The sequence below is a fragment of the Fusarium mangiferae genome (assembly GCF_900044065.1).
Source record: "Fusarium mangiferae strain MRC7560 genome assembly, contig: FMAN_scaffold009, whole genome shotgun sequence".
Taxonomy (NCBI): domain Eukaryota; kingdom Fungi; phylum Ascomycota; class Sordariomycetes; order Hypocreales; family Nectriaceae; genus Fusarium; species Fusarium mangiferae.
The window spans coordinates 610,718-627,934 of NW_024573929.1; the positions used below are offsets into that span (position 1 = coordinate 610,718).

At 50.2% G+C, this 17,217-nt stretch overlaps 6 protein-coding genes across 6 annotated transcripts; 1 reads left to right on the forward strand and 5 right to left on the reverse strand.

Annotated features, from left to right (window-relative positions):
* Window positions 1–1,693: 1,693 nt before the first annotated feature.
* FMAN_12301 (uncharacterized protein) lies at window positions 1,694–2,783 on the reverse strand (the record flags this gene model as incomplete). The annotated part of the gene is made up of 2 exons (XM_041834823.1): window positions 1,694–2,482; window positions 2,547–2,783. 2 exons carry the CDS (start codon window positions 2,781–2,783, stop codon window positions 1,694–1,696), a joined length of 1,026 nt encoding a protein of 341 aa, XP_041685048.1.
* Window positions 2,784–3,247: 464 nt separating this feature from the next.
* On the forward strand, window positions 3,248–4,012 carry FMAN_12302 (putative 40S RIBOSOMAL PROTEIN S24; the record flags this gene model as incomplete). The annotated part of the gene is made up of 3 exons (XM_041834824.1): window positions 3,248–3,330; window positions 3,624–3,871; window positions 3,933–4,012. The coding sequence occupies 3 exons, from the start codon at window positions 3,248–3,250 to the stop codon at window positions 4,010–4,012; spliced, it is 411 nt and encodes a 136-aa protein (XP_041685049.1).
* Window positions 4,013–4,478: 466 nt separating this feature from the next.
* On the reverse strand, window positions 4,479–4,907 carry FMAN_12303 (uncharacterized protein; the record flags this gene model as incomplete). The annotated part of the gene is made up of 1 exon (XM_041834825.1): window positions 4,479–4,907. The coding sequence occupies one exon, from the start codon at window positions 4,905–4,907 to the stop codon at window positions 4,479–4,481; it is 429 nt and encodes a 142-aa protein (XP_041685050.1).
* Window positions 4,908–5,781: 874 nt separating this feature from the next.
* FMAN_12304 (uncharacterized protein) lies at window positions 5,782–10,332 on the reverse strand (the record flags this gene model as incomplete). The annotated part of the gene is made up of 2 exons (XM_041834826.1): window positions 5,782–10,021; window positions 10,073–10,332. 2 exons carry the CDS (start codon window positions 10,330–10,332, stop codon window positions 5,782–5,784), a joined length of 4,500 nt encoding a protein of 1,499 aa, XP_041685051.1.
* A 788-nt stretch (window positions 10,333–11,120) lies between these two features.
* On the reverse strand, window positions 11,121–12,346 carry FMAN_12305 (putative GTP cyclohydrolase II; the record flags this gene model as incomplete). The annotated part of the gene is made up of 2 exons (XM_041834827.1): window positions 11,121–11,168; window positions 11,228–12,346. 2 exons carry the CDS (start codon window positions 12,344–12,346, stop codon window positions 11,121–11,123), a joined length of 1,167 nt encoding a protein of 388 aa, XP_041685052.1.
* Window positions 12,347–14,814: 2,468 nt separating this feature from the next.
* FMAN_12306 (uncharacterized protein) lies at window positions 14,815–15,474 on the reverse strand (the record flags this gene model as incomplete). Its single annotated transcript, XM_041834828.1, has 1 exon — window positions 14,815–15,474. One exon carries the CDS (start codon window positions 15,472–15,474, stop codon window positions 14,815–14,817), a length of 660 nt encoding a protein of 219 aa, XP_041685053.1.
* Window positions 15,475–17,217: the final 1,743 nt, after the last annotated feature.

Here is a 17,217-nt window from a genome sequence, read left to right on the forward strand (position 1 = left end):
CTGAAAGCTTGCTCAAGCTTTCACCTGATCTGCTAGTTCATGTCAATCGATCACCGGAACAAAGACTACAAAACTTCCGATAAGAAGCTTTCTCACGTAGGCAAGTCTGATCGGATCGGCTTTGCATACATAGCACAAACGTTAACTGTCATTTCCTTGCCTTTGATTCGTTCCATGATGCAAGTGTTGCTCGGCAAACTACACTTCTCTGTCTAGGGTAATCGTCAGTGTGTGTCATTGACGGCTAGGAAAGTCTCTTTTGATATGCCCATTACGCAAGTGGTATCAAGTCTTGAGCATCAAGTGACGATGAGCAAAAGCTTCTGTTTGGATCGTGCTACACTCTGTACGCCTACGACGTACATCGACGTAGTATCAGGGAATTGAGGTTGCGTGTCAGCCTGCTTTTCGAGACAACTCATCTCCTCCATCGTCATCTTCAACGCCTCTTCAACGGACGGCTCCAAGAGGTTGATCATTCATGTATAGAGCACAGTGCAAAGTTTGTCCCATCCAAAGCTTCAATCTATTCGAAGACATTGTCAACATTCACACGGCCTTCTCAGCACTACTCCCCGCTAAGAAGGTGGGTGCAATGACGGACTATCGACAGTCTGAATAAGTGCCGTGCCTGAGCGTACATTCCAGTCCGCGGCCTCCACCGTCACTCTCCCGAGCCTACTACACCCAGATCATCTTCAAGTTGAGGCCACTGATCCCGTGGCTCTTTGTCCGTCCATCCCCAAGGGTGCCACGTTCTTGGCTGGCAAGAGAGCTACACCCCAGGGCATCTGACCAACCTGACGGGATTCCAACTACCAACAGGATGATAAGCACCTGTCGCCATCGAACGCGGGGCAAAGCCAATCATCAGCCAAGATCGCCGGCTTGTCAACTTCTAGATTGTGCCCTCTGGAGCCAACCCTTTTCGCCTTTCCCCGCAACTCAAACCCAATTGCCTTCAGGGGTCTCGGAGGCTGATTCTGGCGTCCTACGGAGTAATTGAGCGTCCAATGGCCTCGAGAGCCTGGGTCAACCTGTAGTGCAGGTCTGTACCTGGGAGGCAACAAAGTGGTTGGGGAGTTTGCCATGTCTTCCATCTGTGCAATTGATCACTTCTTCAAGACAAACAGAAGTCTGTTAAAGAGGTTCATCGGGTCAGCTAATCATGGGCCCATGCGTTAAGCCAAAGTTAAGAGGTATCATCATGGTTGACACGCAGTGGTGTGACTTTCCCCATACCCGAGCTCAAGTGACATATCGAGATCATGCAATTGCTATTGCCCGTTGCATCTGAGTCTGCCAGTCTCTGATACGTCAAAAATCCCAGGACAAATACAGCCAGTCGAGCGGCACCTAGCCACGAACTGCATGGCCACAGCGCTTATCGTGAGCCGATTATCAGTCGAGTGGCACGACGCTTCACAACCAAGTGTAACTGTGATGTGTTTTCTGTAACAATAGTTTGGCAGTCGAGTCGTTCAACCTTTGTGCTTTTCGGATCTCCCGAATTATCAAGATGCCGCATTCTGTATAGGTAATTCATGGTGCGACATCCGAATGTCGCTGGTTGACGCCGACTTCACAACTGGAATGCAGAGGAGTCATCCCTTTGACAGACTGCGCTATCCTAGCTGCCGCCCTCTATTGATATGAATTGAGTATAGTGTCTGTATGGAATCCAGGGGCCCGGTTACGTTCTGGACACTTTGCAGATATGGATAGCGACATTATCGTTGTAAAAAGGACCCTGTTGAACTTCCCGCTTTGGGATTGGGAATTGTATCACCTCGACGGCGAGTCCGTTAGCTTGGCACTGATCCAGAAACGCTTGAAACGTCTTCTCGTTTCGTTGTGTCGCTGAGATGAAAACCTCCACATGTGGATGAAGGTCAAATACCTCACGCAGAGTCCCGATTAGGGCTCTTATCACGCTCTTGTCGTAAGTAATGTCGGCGCCTAGCACGACATCAATAGGACGCCCACCATTCCACTTCTCCTCTTCGGTACCCATGAGAGCGTGTCCCCATTTCACGTCCATTGGAGTTACTTGAGTGGAATCTTGAAGGTCATTGAGAAAAAGGTTATCGGGGAGGTTGTTGATCACATCGTCAGAGCCATCTGATGCTATGACATGTTGAGAGCCGAGGAAGTTGGCGCAAAGGATAGAAAGATATCCTGTACCAGCTCCTAGTTCCAAGACTCGCTTTCCCTTGACAATGTGTCTGTTCTGGCTAAGGTATGAGCCTAAGTGAAGAGCAGCTTCCCACGTGCGTAGACCAGTGGTCCCTGAGCCTGAGATGAGAGAGTGGTTCTCGAGAAGGGTGATATGAGGCGCCTGCTGGCTTGGTCTTGAGCTGTCTTCACATAACTCAGAGAGATGGTATGTGACATATGACTTTTGCTGAGCAGAAGTGGCTTCTGAAGGCAATGGGTTTGCAAGAAAGAGTGAAAGCGCAGCCATCAAGTCATCAGATACGCCCTGGGTATGTCAGCAACTGGTGAGAAAAGGAGGAAATGGAGTGATGCTAGCGACAATGACTTACATACTCTTCCCAGTCATCAATGCTAGCTTCAATTCTGGACATGAGCTCTTTGAGAACTCGAAGTTGAAACCGTGGTGGAGGTCCATATCTCACAGCTCCATCAGCGAATAACCTCTCATAAAACGCATCTTGGACCTGAGAAGTCTTCAACAGTGAAGCCTCTGGATAGTACAAGTCAGACTGGAGCTGAAGATACTGATGACAGAACCGGTCAACTTGTTTGGAACTTGACGACATTTTGGAGGCGAATGGAACGGTTGCTTGTAATTTTGTTGATTTCGTATATTTCGCATAAACTACGTGAGAAACACCCTGGAATCATCGCAGACTCAACTCAATTGTGGACTTGGAGTGGCCTGACGACACTATCTCCACCAAAGACTGGAGTTGAAACTTGGACATCTCCAACTTGATTTGAGAGGCCGAAGCCTTTGGTAATACCCGACTATTCCCAGGCTCTCCCAACCGAAGATTGTCCGACTACTCCCACGTGATTTCAACGTGAAAAAACCCTTGTGTGGTGGAGCCTCAAAATCGAGGCATCAAATCGCGCACATTCAAAGAGATTAGGGTTGGACCAAATTAAGCGACCAAAGTTGGATTTTCAGTGTGACAACTTCATCAACCACGATCTCACCCATCAACGCCCAGTCTCTCCACCGTCAACTAACCCCCAGAGACCATCACGACAATCGGCAAAAATGGCGGACAACGACTCCCCCGTCACCCTCCGAACTCGCAAGTTCATCCGCAACCCTCTGCTGGGCCGCAAGCAGATGGTCGTGTGAGTGATACCCTCAGATTTCTTGATGATGCCGTCCCTATACTGCGTCTACCGCATCGCGTTCCTCGATACCATCACCTGAGTCGATGCTTGAACTCGCCTGCCTTTTTTCCTGCTCGATATATCGCTGTTCTGCACGATTGTACGCCACATAACGAATTTATCGAATACCGTTCAGAAATTAGGACAGGCGGGCATAAAGCATCGACGATGGGATACGATGGGACACGACATGGGGACATGTCATTCTGTGCTTGGGAACTTGTGGGCTGACCGGCGATTGCGTTTAATAGTGACATCCTCCACCCCAACCGTGCCAACATCTCCAAGGAGGAGCTCCGTGAGAAGCTCGGTTCTCTCTACAAGGCCCAGAAGGACCAGATCTCCGTCTTCGGTCTCCGAACTCAGTTCGGTGGTGGCAAGACCACCGGCTTCGCTCTCGTCTATGACTCCCCCGAGGCCATGAAGAAGTTCGAGCCCCAGTACCGATTGGTGCGGGTTGGTCTCGCCACCAAGGCCGAGCGTGCCTCCCGACAGCAGCGTGCGTTACAGTCATTCTCAGAAGCTTACAGAGGGTTAGTCAGGCTGACAGACAACTACAGGCAAGCAGCGCAAGAACCGACAAAAGACCCTCCGTGGTACGGCAAAGGTCAAGGGTGCCAAGGCCAAGAAGGAGAAATAAACGACTCGATGACTTGGGTTGGGCTTGTGTATATCCTCGGGCTGGTTGGGGAGCAGCTATGGCTGCGTGCATGCGGTGGTGCGTCCATTTACGGTCCATCCTCGTCGGCGTCGGCATCAGCATAGGGTACAGGGACTTGCTGGGCGGACGGCGAGGGGCTACTCTGGACTCGATGAGGAGGACTGCCTTCACCGGCGTCTTTTCTCAATTACACTAGCATGAAATCAATGGTGTTCTTCGGGTTTCGGACCAAAATCAAAAATAACAACGTCTCTGGTTTACGCGGGTTTTCACATTTGGCTCTACGGTTCGTGAATGCATGACTTATGACTAGATCACTGTGAAAAAGGTATGCGAGAGAAATACAGAATGTTCTAATCAATCAGATGCCGCCCAGCAGCAAGAGGGTATCAACACATCTATCCAAAACTCCAAACTCCGCCCAATGCATCTTCATATCAACTCCTCACCACAATCCTCCATATATCAACATTGCCAACCCCAACGCGATCCCAACAACGACCTTCCAGTGCACAATCTCAGCTTGTCGGCCCTCAGCGCCCGCCTTGTACACGGGGATATGCCATCCACAGCGCTCCTTTCCATCTCTCGTCTTGCATTCGTAGTAGGTTGTTTGCGCCCAGCCCATGCTCGCGAGCTGTTCTGCTTGGTCGGGGGCGGCTGTGACGGGAGGGTTGAAGACAGATGGGTTGGCGTCGTTTCTCTCTTGTCTCTCTTCGAAAAATGAACCGCCTGGAAGATTGGGAAGACCTGTTGTGTCTGGGAGGCCGGGGGAGAGTGTCGGTGCAGGTTGAGGTTCTGGGGTTTGTGTAGGTAGACAGAAGCCCATACTCAACATAGCGAGAAGGGTGAAGATATAGTTGAAAGGCAACATGATTCGGTCTTGTTTTGTGTTGAAGTTGGCTTGCTTGTATATCAAAATTCCGTGTAAGTTGACTGATTTCCGAGTCAAAGTGGTAGATAATCGTCTTAGAAGGTTGATATCGTCGTTATATACCCGTCTTAACCAAACGGTTCACAGTTCTCCAACGAACACAACAGCAAGCAGTAGTCACAATTTCACAAAGCAGAACAAGTTGCAAAAAAGGACCGACAAACCTCACGTTCCATACCCCGAACAATATACTTATTTCCCCTAAGAGAGCCCCATGATGAACATTCAAACCACGCGACAACAACCAACGGCTCCTCAGTAAAAAGTGCTCATGAGACGCTAGAACAGAGACAAAAATTAGGCTTAACTGGTAGATTTCAGGCAAGATGCGAAAAAGATGGTGGGTTGTTTCGCTGCATCATCTGCCTGCTCAAACGACTTGGTTGGCTGAGGTGCCCTGCTCGTGATGCAGCTAAGACTGCGCTGAGACAGGCACTGGGGCTAAAGGACGGGTTCGTGATGGTCCTCACATGAGACGCTGGGCATTAAGAATGAGAATGAGAATAATGATTTGAGTTTCGTGAATCTTGGCCTTTTTTTCAAGCTTGTTTCTTGTTTGTTTGTGCCACTTTTATTACGGTGCAGATTTTTAACCAGCTTCGTCTTTTGTCTTGAGCCATTCGCTGGGCTGACACGCTATGCTTCCTCAACGCCATGTTCCCTAAAATACAGAATGCTTGATACATATTTTCCCTTACCAATCCTTTCCATATCCTTGCTACTCGAACTGAAATAAGGCGGTGGAGCGCCCGATGCAAAAGATGCTGTCTCATCCGTTCCAGTATTTCCATAACTTGGAACCATCTCGTGTCTGTCAGAACTTTCGTGTGGTCTTCCTACGGCCCTTGATCTGACTATAAGCACTCGTCGACACCCCTCGAGCCACTGGAGCAGATGTCTGTCCACGTGTAGTTCGGCTTTGTACGGTTGTTGTCTTCTTCGCCTCCGCCGCGGGTAGACTCTTTCCTCGACTTCGCGTGTTCACTTCGCTGTGTTTCTTCTGCACCCAACCTGAACCCTGTGGCAGTGGAGTATCCTGATAAGTCTCGTCCTCGCTGTCTTGGGCATAGTCCTCGGCATATTGGACTGATGCTGGACTAGAGCTCAGTTCGATAACCTGGCTGCCCTCTGGGATGGCGAACTGTGATTCTTGCTTCACTTTCTGAGATGCCGGTGGTGTCGCAGCATGTCCAGGTTCAGATGCTTCAGGCTTGGACCCCTCGCTCTTAATCGAGCGTACCAGGGGGCTCCCCTTTTGAGATTCAGGCTGTGTCGCATTTGGTAATAGGCTCCGTAAAGATTTGTTGCGATCAGGTGAACGATCAGACTCCTCGCCCTCATCCAGCTTTCGCATCGCCTCTTCGTAATCCCCATCTTTCTTTTCGGACTTAATAAACTGGGGCACTGACATCTGACTGAATTTAAAAGGACTTTGTGTTTGCCTTGCTGTATGAAATATTTCCTCCAGTGAGGGAAAGGGACTGCTACTTCTTGGGCGGGACTCGTTCGTCACCTGTGGGCTGGCGCTTCTCCCGTGGAAATCATCAACTATGCCCCCTTCGACTGATTCTTCAATTCGCTCCTCTGGAAGGTCGTCAAGGCCGCTAACTGATGGGGGTTGTCGCCCACTGCGAACGCTACCCGCAGATGAGGGCACCACTAACAGACGATGATCAACAAGTGCGTCGTCCTTTGTCGGCAGTGGTGGCAGTTCTGGCGACGGTATAGTATCAGGAATAACTGCGTCCCAGCTACCTTCAACTGTCGGTACCGGCTCTCCTTCAGACTCCTTTGCATCTTTCGCTCTATCCGACTCATCAATACCTGTTTTCTCCTCCTCATTATCTGTTTTACCCTTATCTGAATCACGCGACAAAAGGGATTGCAACTGGGACATGGATGCTTGCATAGTTTCCTGGAGTTGGTGGAGAGGACTGTCAAATTTCCTCAACAGCCCAGCAGGCTGAACAAAGCTGCTGATCGGACTGTCGTTTCCGGACGGCGGAAATTCAAGTCGCGGAGGTTGCTGGCCAGAAGGGATCGATGTCGATTTGTCAGTTCCTGAGGGTTTTTCTTCAGTTTCCTGTCCCCTCAAATCGGCCTCAACCTCGGCTCTCACTTTCTGTGTATCTAACTCCTCAGCCATAGTCTCATTGGGATCTGTTTTCGCGCTAACCTTGTTGTCCGACGTGGAATTTCCATTCTGTACGGTTTTGTTCTGTTCGGCTTGAAGCTTGATGCTCTTAGCAGAAGTTTCCAGCATAGCAGGTGGCGGTGCTGGTTGGACCAGTCTTGGGTCGGACATTTCTGCCCACGGAATCTCCCTTCGGCCGTCGTCCTCTTCGTCTTCATCAAGGTCTGGTGCTTCGAACTTTGCATAAATCCGTTGGCCTGTGTGCTCATCGTATTCCTTGTCGTTTCCGTCTCGGTCCCTCATCGCTAGAAGGACATGCATGCAGTTCTCCTCGCTGATCGAAAGGATAAGCCCGGTCATGGGCACCATTTCGGGCTGCCAGTTAGTCGCCTTGGACATAACTAACTGCTTCCAGGTGGCAACCATTCCTGGTTTCATGTCGGACAGCACAAGACTGGGCAGCGTACTGACATCTGAAGGCAGCGAAGGGAGATCATCTGTGTCTGTAAACTGACTCTCTTCAGGGCGATGCTTGGTTGGGATGTCATCATAATTCAACACAATGTCTTCATCACCGTCAGCTCCTGTGCCACCAAAAGAACCCTCATGGGGCTCCTCTTCGTCGTATTCTCCATCATAGCCACTCTTGTTCTTTCGCTTCTTCCTTTGACTGTTGTCGTTCCACTCTTCATCGCCGTTCCATTGCTGAGAATCCTCTTCGTAGTAGCTATCATCGTTGAAATTCTGTGATGCTCTCTTTCGCTTCCTCATTGATCCATATTGTTGTTGAGGGTCCCATCGCTGCACGAATGGGAATGGTGGCTCACTCAACACAACATCATCATGACAGCATTCGACAGCTCGGTAAGAGAGCTTCTTTCGCCATGCTTCAGGGTCTTCATCCGGTTGCTCTTCTGCTGGCTTGTCATCGTTGGCCTTGGCTTCTTGAGCTTGGACTCGAGGGTTTTGCAGAGGCTTCACATTCTTCATCAGACTGTCGCGAAGCTTGTCTTCATCTGCTTTGGTCTTTGGGTTCTTTAATCCAAGAGCACCGAGGAGAAGTCGTCGTCCGGCTCCCATGTCGACTTTGTGGCGGCGCTGAGCAGGGACAGGCTCTTCTTCGACTGGTGCTACGTCTTGGCTCGTAGTGGCGGCTGATGTTTCCTCTTCGACTTCGACTTCAACTATCATAGGTCTGGTCTCCTTGTTTGTTGCATTTTTGGGTGGGCTTGGGTCATCCTCTTGCTCATCACTCACGGCACTGAGAAGTGCCCGCTTTCTAGCCAGAAGCTCAGCTTCCTCGCTTGCAGTGCCATTGATAGACGGCTGAGATTGTGTATCCTCTAGGGCCTGCATAGCCTTGAGTCTCTTGGCATCTCGTTTTCGGGCATTCCTCTTTTGCGTCCTCGCCATCCCAGTTCCAGGCGGTTTCGGCCCTTCAGAGGGTTCTGACGCTGCTTTGCCAGTTTGGCCATTGGTCTTGGGCTCAGCGTTCGCCGGAGGTTGCGGGGGCGGCCGCTTCGTTTGAGGCTGCTTTTTTGATGAAATCTCCTCAGGCTCTGACTCCGAATCGGTTTCACTTGAGCTGGAGTCTGAGTCGCTTGAACTGTCGCTGCTGTCATCCGAGTCACTTTCAGCGGCGCCTTTGGTAGCCTCAGCGCCGCTTGAATCGGAACTTGAATCTGAATCCGAGTCGAAGTCACTCGAGTCGGAATCTTCAGAGTCTTCTTGGGTGGTTTTGGTTGGCCGCGAAGGTGTCGGGGCCGGGAAATCAGAGTCATCACTAGAATCATCATCCGAATCGTCCGAGTCGCTGTTCGATTCTGAATCCGATCTCTCTTCCATGTCCACATCGGAGTCAGCGTCAGAATCAGAATCAGAATCGGAATCAGAATCTGAACTACTGCTAGAGCTCGAGGTATCTTCCTCCTCATTAGGGACTTCACTAATCAGAGGTCTTGATGTTTGACTCTGCGACACGCGTGGCGTACTGGCAGGCGCTGGTTCTTCCTCAACCTCCTGAATCAGTGGGCGCGTTGCGTCCTTAGGTTCCGTCTGACCAGGGAGGAGCAATACTCGATCCTCTGGGTCTTCTTCCTCATCGGCAGGCTGATCGAGCGACAGCGCATCTGAGAACCCAGGACCAAGAAGGACTCGTTCAAGGGCTTCATCGTAGCTGATCACGGGTTTGTTGGCTTCGGATAGTTTTTCGTACGTTTTTCGCAGATCTTTGTTTCGGTTCATCTCGTCTTGTAGCGTGGACACTGGTGTCAGCGGAAATGCAGCTCGCAGAGCAGTGATCTTATCGAGCCACGAAACGTCAAATCCCTGCGTAGGCAAAAGTACTTGTGGATCTTGGCTGTCGTCTCCCGAAAGAGTTTCCTGTTCCTTGGCAGGCGTTTGCTCGACTATGGCATTGTCTTCTTGTAGAAGTCTCAGCTCGTCAGAAAGATCCGCATCCAAGTCGTCCTCGTCGCTACTCTGAGCGTCGTCTTCGTCCTCCTCGTCGACCGCAGGCTCTGCGTGGACTTCTTCTATAGGTTGGTAATCGGTTTCGTCGTCAATGTCTTCATCCTCGTTCTCTTCTTCGAGTTGATCGCTGTCCATAAATCGTACTCTCAAACGAACACTGCCTGGTTCCTCCATTTCAGGGGCTTCAGAGTCTTCGAGCAAGAGCTGCTCCGACTGGTCTTCTTCGTCCACATATGAACCATCATTGTCATCTTCGTCAAGCTCTTCTTCGTGCGTGATACGTGCTCGTTTTCGAGGGGGTAGGTCAAGCGCTGGACGATCGCGTGGTGCCCTTAACCACGGCCTTCCAAATGCAAGCCCATCAATAAGATGCTTTCCATCGTCAGATATTTGGTGTCGGCCGCTGAGTTTTCGTCGTCGTAGATCATCGGTAGAAAGTGATCTTATTCTGTGAAACTGTTAGTATGCGAAAATATTGTAGGGAAGCTGGGGGTCGTACAAAACTTGGTCATCCTCCTTCAAAACTTTGCCAACGGGCTGGAAATGTAGCAGCTCGAAACTATCGCCCTTGCCATCATACAGCTCGACAACATAGTCCTCAAGGCCCCAGTCGCCACTCTCGAGCGGCACTACCTCGTTGACCAGCGCGAGGAGTCTAGCTACAGTCAAATCGTCGTTTGCGACGCAGGGCCATACGAGCTTGACTTCGGGGACTGCATGTCTGCGGATGACGAGCCGTAAACGAATCGTTGTGGACATGATGGGGGGTTCTTCTGTAATTTATGATAGCATGATTATAATAGCGTCGTATAGAAAAAAAAAAAAAGAAGAACCAATAAGGTGACGAAATGCAAAATTTGGCGCGAAAAGAAGCTGAAGATGCGATTTTGAGAAGCTTGACACGCGCCGACAGAGAAAAGAGCTAGGCCTGTAAAATCGTCACAGTAGCACCTTCAACGGCTAGGCCCGACCCACTATCAACGACAACCTTTTGGGATCGACCATTTCGGAAATGAAAGTGCGGAAAGGACATTAAAATACCATACTAATTTCTTAGCAAACTGCCTGCAATTGTTGCGTAGCTTGAGAAACTCTCATTATTTATAGGCCCAGATTACTCTTAAATCTTCAAAGACATGTTTTTTCCAAGAATGTCCGTGTGGGTGTATAGATGAACCTATGATGAATTCAACACCAATGGGGTTAGATCTACAGAGCCAAGGTTGTTTCAATCCCGAATAACAAGCAGGTTGTTCTGGCAAAAAAGAAAGGTCTTATGATAAATGATAACAGTCTTATGATATAAGCAGCTTCTGGTATCCTGAACCTGTACACCAACAATGCACCAGTGATTGCAGGTCGTGATGCAAAGCGCAGCTCCCGAACATTTTGGGTGTGTGGTTTTGTCTACATATACATCAAGCTCGCCGCCAACGCCGTCAATCATTCCCAAAGAACGACGATAAACTCCATTCAATGATGACAAGAAAGAGCTCCTAGCCAAATAACATGTTCCATATTGGTATATTTCGTTATGTCTTGAGAGTCTACTGTGGGAGCGCTGCCATATCGAGCATATGTCCCATTTTCTCAATCTAATGTCCATTGTTAGCTGACAGTTCATAAGAAACTTGTCCGTCTTATTATAACGTACCTTGGTCTTGAGATAGCCCTCCACCTCTTGACTCCTGAACCCTCCCCGACCCTTCCAGGACAGAGGAACCATAGCCACCCGCTCTCTAACCACAACCTCCCTATTAGGGCCCTCAACCGCGCGAATCTTGTCAGGGTTGTTGGTCAACAATCGAACCTCTGGCTGCCCAAGATCAAGCAACATAGCCGTAGCCAAGCCATAGCTTCGAGCATCAGCAGGATGTCGAAGCAACAAATTCGCTTCAACAGTATCAGATCCCAAATCCTGAAGATTATAAGCCTTGAGCTTCTCGCCAAGACCAATTCCACGACCCTCTTGTCGCAGGTAAATAATAATACCACCAGCCTTGTTACCAGGTAGACCCATCAGACGAGCTGCTTCGTCGAGTTGTTCACCACAGTCGCATCGCGCTGACCATGCTGTCTCACCTGTGTAGCACTCGGAGTGAATTCTTACCAGGGGAGGCTGTTCTGACGGCTGCGGTGGCTGTTGCTCTTGAGGGGCTGCTGACTCGACACCACTGGTTGTGCGACCGGGGAACAGTCTGCCCGTGTATGCGCCGCGCACCATGCGGTCCATCTCGGTCTCGCCCTCTCGAACAGCATCTAGACTCTTACTTCGGATATTGTTGCCAAACACAATAGCAAGGTGTTCCTTGTTATCCACATTATTGGTGTACAAGTGTAAGAACATCTCTGTGCCCGCTACCGTGGGAATACGGGCACGAACAATGCACTCAACCTCCGGGAGAGTCTGGAGGAGCTTGGGTTTCTTGGATCCGCATCCTCCGGAAGGAATGGAGCTATCGACTGGAACACCGCGAAGTCCGGCAGTCGACGGCGTAGAAGTACCGGGGGTAGAGGGAGGCGTGAATGATGGCGAGAGCAGTGAAGGCGGAGGTTCTTGGCCGATCGGCGTCTCGGGATCGGGGTGGGCGGAGACGGAAGCGGAGGCGGGAGTGGATGGAGCGGGGGAGAGTGATAATGAGTCTATGGATTGCTCAAGGGATTGTTCGTTGTGCGAGGTAGAAGCATCTGCAGCCTCTGTCTTGGGAGAGTAGAAGGAGGGCAGAGCTGAGCTGGAGCCCGCCGGTGAGCCTGTCATGGTATCAGACGGCATGTTCTGGCTTGAGGCGGGCAAGGACGGCGCCGCGATCGGGTTTTGGGGGATTCGGATTCAAGTGTCGCAAACTCGGGCGGAGCGGTTCGCTAAATGCGCATCGATCGGTGGGAGGTGAGGTCAATGTTGCAGAGAGAGGGAGAGAGGTAATTGGGTATACAGAGTGGTCGTGTGTAGCCTGTTGTGTTGAAGCAATGGATTGAGTAGTGTAATTCTGTGTATGGCGATAGTTTGAGGAACCATGACTTGATAGAATGGTGGGGTTGCTTGAATTCAAGGGTACAAAACGGGGTTGGTCTCATTAGTCATCGGTTTCTACGACATTTCCATCGCGCGCGCTCATGACAATTTGGCCGCGGGGTTGGACCCTGATTATATGAATTGTATCCCCGGTGGTGACAGTATGTTTACGGGTACAGTCGATGATATCAGGTTAACTATTGGACCTGATCAAACATAGTATTAGTTAAGAATATCTTCTGAATTAACAATATGCTTACAATTGAATGCTTCGATCTCGAGGACGGAACTTGCACGGGACAAGCGTCAAGAGAACCTCGGCGAAAGCGGCCGAGGCCGGAGAGCGGGGCGCCGTTGACGGGAGTCTCTGTCAGCATTTCCAATCCACCAATGAATCTGAGTCAGTAACCGAAACATGCGGATAATCATCCGCTCCTCATGTGAACTCTTCCAGTTGTGCTGTCGGGTAAGGGGAATTCCGCTATATTTGAGAACCAATATGTCATTGCGAGTTGATTGACTCAAGTCATGACGTCTTTGACTTTCCAAGCTTTAAGTTGTTGTCATGATCAATAAACCTGGTGGCCAAGGTGAAAGGTTGGGTTGGGCCTCGACGTGTTGATTGAAGCTATGCCAACATCTCACGATGCTTCAAAGTTGTACATGTAATAGTCAACCAAAACTGAGGAATCACAAGCACAAACACAGCAGAAATGATTTGCCAAAGTTTGATAAGTCACTATTGGCATGAAACTGTGCAATTACTATAGATGAACCTTCTGACTCTCGAAAAGGAAGAGCTTTAGGGTAAGCCAGCATCATGGTGTTGACAAACTCATGCCAAGACCACAACCGTTTACCAAGGATTCAACGGTCTCCCCGCCGTTTATTACCACGATCCCCTCAGACAAACATTACGGAAGCTCACGAGACCACCCCTCATCAGCGACAACCACTTCACTCCCTCGCACGGAGCGGCTTGTCATCAAAGAAGGGATGAAACAAGGCCAGCTCAACCCTAATGCAGGTCCAGCGTTACAGTAGGCCTAACCGCCGTGGCAGAAACTCATAGCTGTCACTCCACGAAAATAAGGGGATGAACCGGTTGTTTCTTTGTTCTGTTTCCCCTGTTTCATGAGTGCGCAGACAAACACGTAGCTAGCTGAAGCTGACAGGGCTGGCGTTACCTCCCGGCTGCACCCCTGAACACGCAGCAAACTGCCGAAGCGCTGGAGCGGTGTGATTGCTCGTAAGGTTTAATAACAGGACCTTCTTGGCTGAAGTATCATTGAGAGCTGCAGAGACAGCGAAGCAAATAATGTCGATCTCTGTGAATGAAGCATGACGTTGGGATAGCCCTGCCGGCCCGACTGTGCCTTGGAGATCCTTTTGCACGTGGCTTGCTCATCCCCACTGGTCAATGCTGGCCCTACGCGCCTTGGAAGAACAGCTCATGTTCGTACTTTACGGTTCCGAGTAAGAAAGAAGAAAAGAGTTGCAAGGATAAGATGCTGACTGCACGGGTGTGCTAGAGCTTGCAGGGCTGCGGAAATGCCTCATCAGGGGGAACTTAAGGCAAGGGCTGAGCCTGAGGGGGCTGGGAGGCTGAGGATGTAAGCCACATCACGCCAAGGGGCCATTGAAAGGCCTCCAAATGGAAAGGAACAGAATAACGTGGTGTTCCTGATCGCGATTGAGTTCTTCATCGATGTTTGTGAGTATCAGTTGGGGAAAGAAACAGACGTCAATAAGCCACGGCATGCGGTTGAGAAAATTACTTCGAGCCCTATCTCACACGTTGTCATAGATCTGTGTAAATACCGATTCAGCCACTCGACTTTTAAGTGTTGTGACATAAGAGGCATTGTGATAAATTGAAAAGTGACACATGCAAAAGCAATTACTGCAAGTTAAATCACTCTGAGGCCAGTTGAAGGGATGATGTCTTAGTGGTCTTAAGCGCTGAGGCTGTCACTTTTATATGGTGACACAAATGAATTGGCAAAAGTAAAGTGAGGTGGATGGTAATGTATTGACATTTCATCAAGTATGTACATGAGAAGTAGATGTAAAACAAAAACATATTTTCCTTCCTGTATCCTGTGTATCATTCCAAAAGTTTCATATCATTCGTAGCGAGTGATACGCCCCCTGCATCTATCTACTAGGGCGGCGATTTTCTATTGTGATCATCATAGCATGTAAGACATAAAGACATGCGTTGTCATCTACTGAGCAGCGACCTTCTTGCCAGAGCCGTAGAGGATGTTCTCGACCTTGAGGTTGAGTTTCTTGGTGGAGCCGAGACCACTGGGGCACTCAGGCTGGTTGCTGACGGCAAGGTTGAGGTGGCACTTCTCGTTGACACCGTACTTGCAGACGGGGTCGTTGATGTTGTAGAGCACGTAGTTCTGGGCGACCCAGCTCTTGGGCTCGCTGATGCAAGAGGCAACGTAGTTCATGGAGTTGGCGGCAGCGAGGGGAAGCTTGCCGTTGTCGAGGATGTCCTTGCACTTGGAGGCGTGGACGTACTCGTAATCCATGGCGATGCCACCGCCCTCCTGGGGGTCCTTGGCGGCAGACTCGCCGAAGCCAAGGTAGTTCCAGGCATCGTAGGAGATATCGTGAGCACCACCAGAGGAGTCGATCTTGAGGAGATAGACGGAGCGGCCCTCGTGGGAGACCTTGACGCAGATGTTGTTGCAGTCAACGGAACCGGGCCAGTAGGCGACGCGGTTGGTGTTGATCTTGCAGCCGAGAACTCCAATGCTGCTGGAGTACTGGTCGTGGGGAGTGATGCTGGCAGAGCCGGAGTCACCACGGGGGAGAGGGCCGGCAGAGACCAGGGCAGCAGAAGCAGCAAGGATGGTGGTGAGCTTGGAGAACATGTTGACGGTGTTGTAGTGAAAAAGTTGTTGACTTTTTGTATACTTTGGAATGTGTGTAGTTATTCTGGAGACTGGCTCGACTTGTTTATATCTCAACGCACGGCGGAGAGAGGGAATGAATGGGCAAGTTGAGTGTGTTTGTAAGGACTGATCTCAGATCAAGGTCTGGAGCGACGGCCAGCCGAGTGAATGTATGAAGATGTTGGATAAAAGGAAGGAATCTCACAAGAGAGTGTGTGTTGTATCAAAGGAAAGATCTTGCATTAGAGGTGGATGAGACGGGAGTTTATATACATGAATGAGATCGAGTATGAGACCAGAGCGGCTCTCCACAAGGTCCTGTCAACCGGAGGTACATCCTGAGATCTCGGGGAATCAAACATTTCAATTTTTGCACAAGGGATAGACTAGCCAGGGTGTGTGCATGTGTCTAGGAGACAAAGGGCTGCGTGTACATGCATCGAGGCGAAACAGCTTAGACGTGGCCTAGCAAGAGGGAAAAAAGTGACATCTGGACGGAGTTGAAGTTTATGGAGGAGTGGAACTCGGGTGCAAGCATTAGACCCATCAGGTCCCCAGAGTCAGAGTCAGTGAGAGGAAACAAACAGGCGACATGATTCGCGAGGACAGAACATGGGGGCAAGTTCATTAGTCAAGAGGACCATTGTTGCTATGAAGGTCCAAGTTTTTAGTTGTCTCCGCCCGGCTCGCTGCCGATGGGTAGACTAGTAGAGTAGAAGTGAGGTGTGGTAGACCCAAGGGCAGCCAGTGGCCGGGTGTCTTCTGGTAGCGTTCCGGAAAATGTCTCAGTGGATGAAAGTGAAGTCTTAGGCACGGTGCGTTAGTCAGGGACCCGGCACCGCGGCAGATGCACACACTCAAAGGTTTGAGGTGTCAGGCCATGGGCTCTGACTGGTTTTGTGCCTGGCACGATGCCACGCTGTGCCTGATCCTCCCTCGCCCAGTTGCCCCCCCCCCTGTTCTTGTGCCTGAGCAACCCATGCCAGTGCATTCAAGCGCTGTGTGAGCCTCAGGAACAGAAGCGCAAACCTCTATCAATTGCCGTCTGTACATACTGCACTCTCCGCCTCAGGCACAGTAATCGATCGATCGCATGGCTTCTTTAAGTCGTGCCAGTAGACAGTACTTCTAGAATCTAGAATAAAAGTGTGAGTGGATTAGTGTAGCAGTGCAGTTTTATTCGCGCGCTCCGTTTTCTCAGGCTATAGAGGTGAATAACTAAGGTAGGGTAGTTAGACGGATGATGGACTAGACGGAGCAGAAAACGGAGCGAAAACTCTGCAGGCCCACGATGCGTGCAGCATGCTTCACGCCACGATCGAGGCTCTCGGTTTTGTATGCCTGATATCAAGAAATGTCTGCCTGACAACTCAACGCCGACACTGTGATTGTGATACTGTACGGATGCAGGCACCGTCCAAAATGGTCGCGCTACACAACAGCACCACCAAGAAATGCCATGCCATGCCAAATGCCGCAGGTTCTTAGACGGTGGATCAGATGAAAACTCATCCAACCAACAGCAGCGTCTGCAAAGTCATCTAGGACTTGTCAAAAGTACCATTCTCCAAGGCAGGCTGTATGTTACTGTACAATATAATAATTTCGCCGATGAGTGCCTTGGAGTTGGACCTGGTGATGATCGTGATTGCCAAGCATTTGAGCAGTCAATGCCACAGACGGCTCGCAGCGGGAACCCGATAAGCTTGTTTCATTCATTAT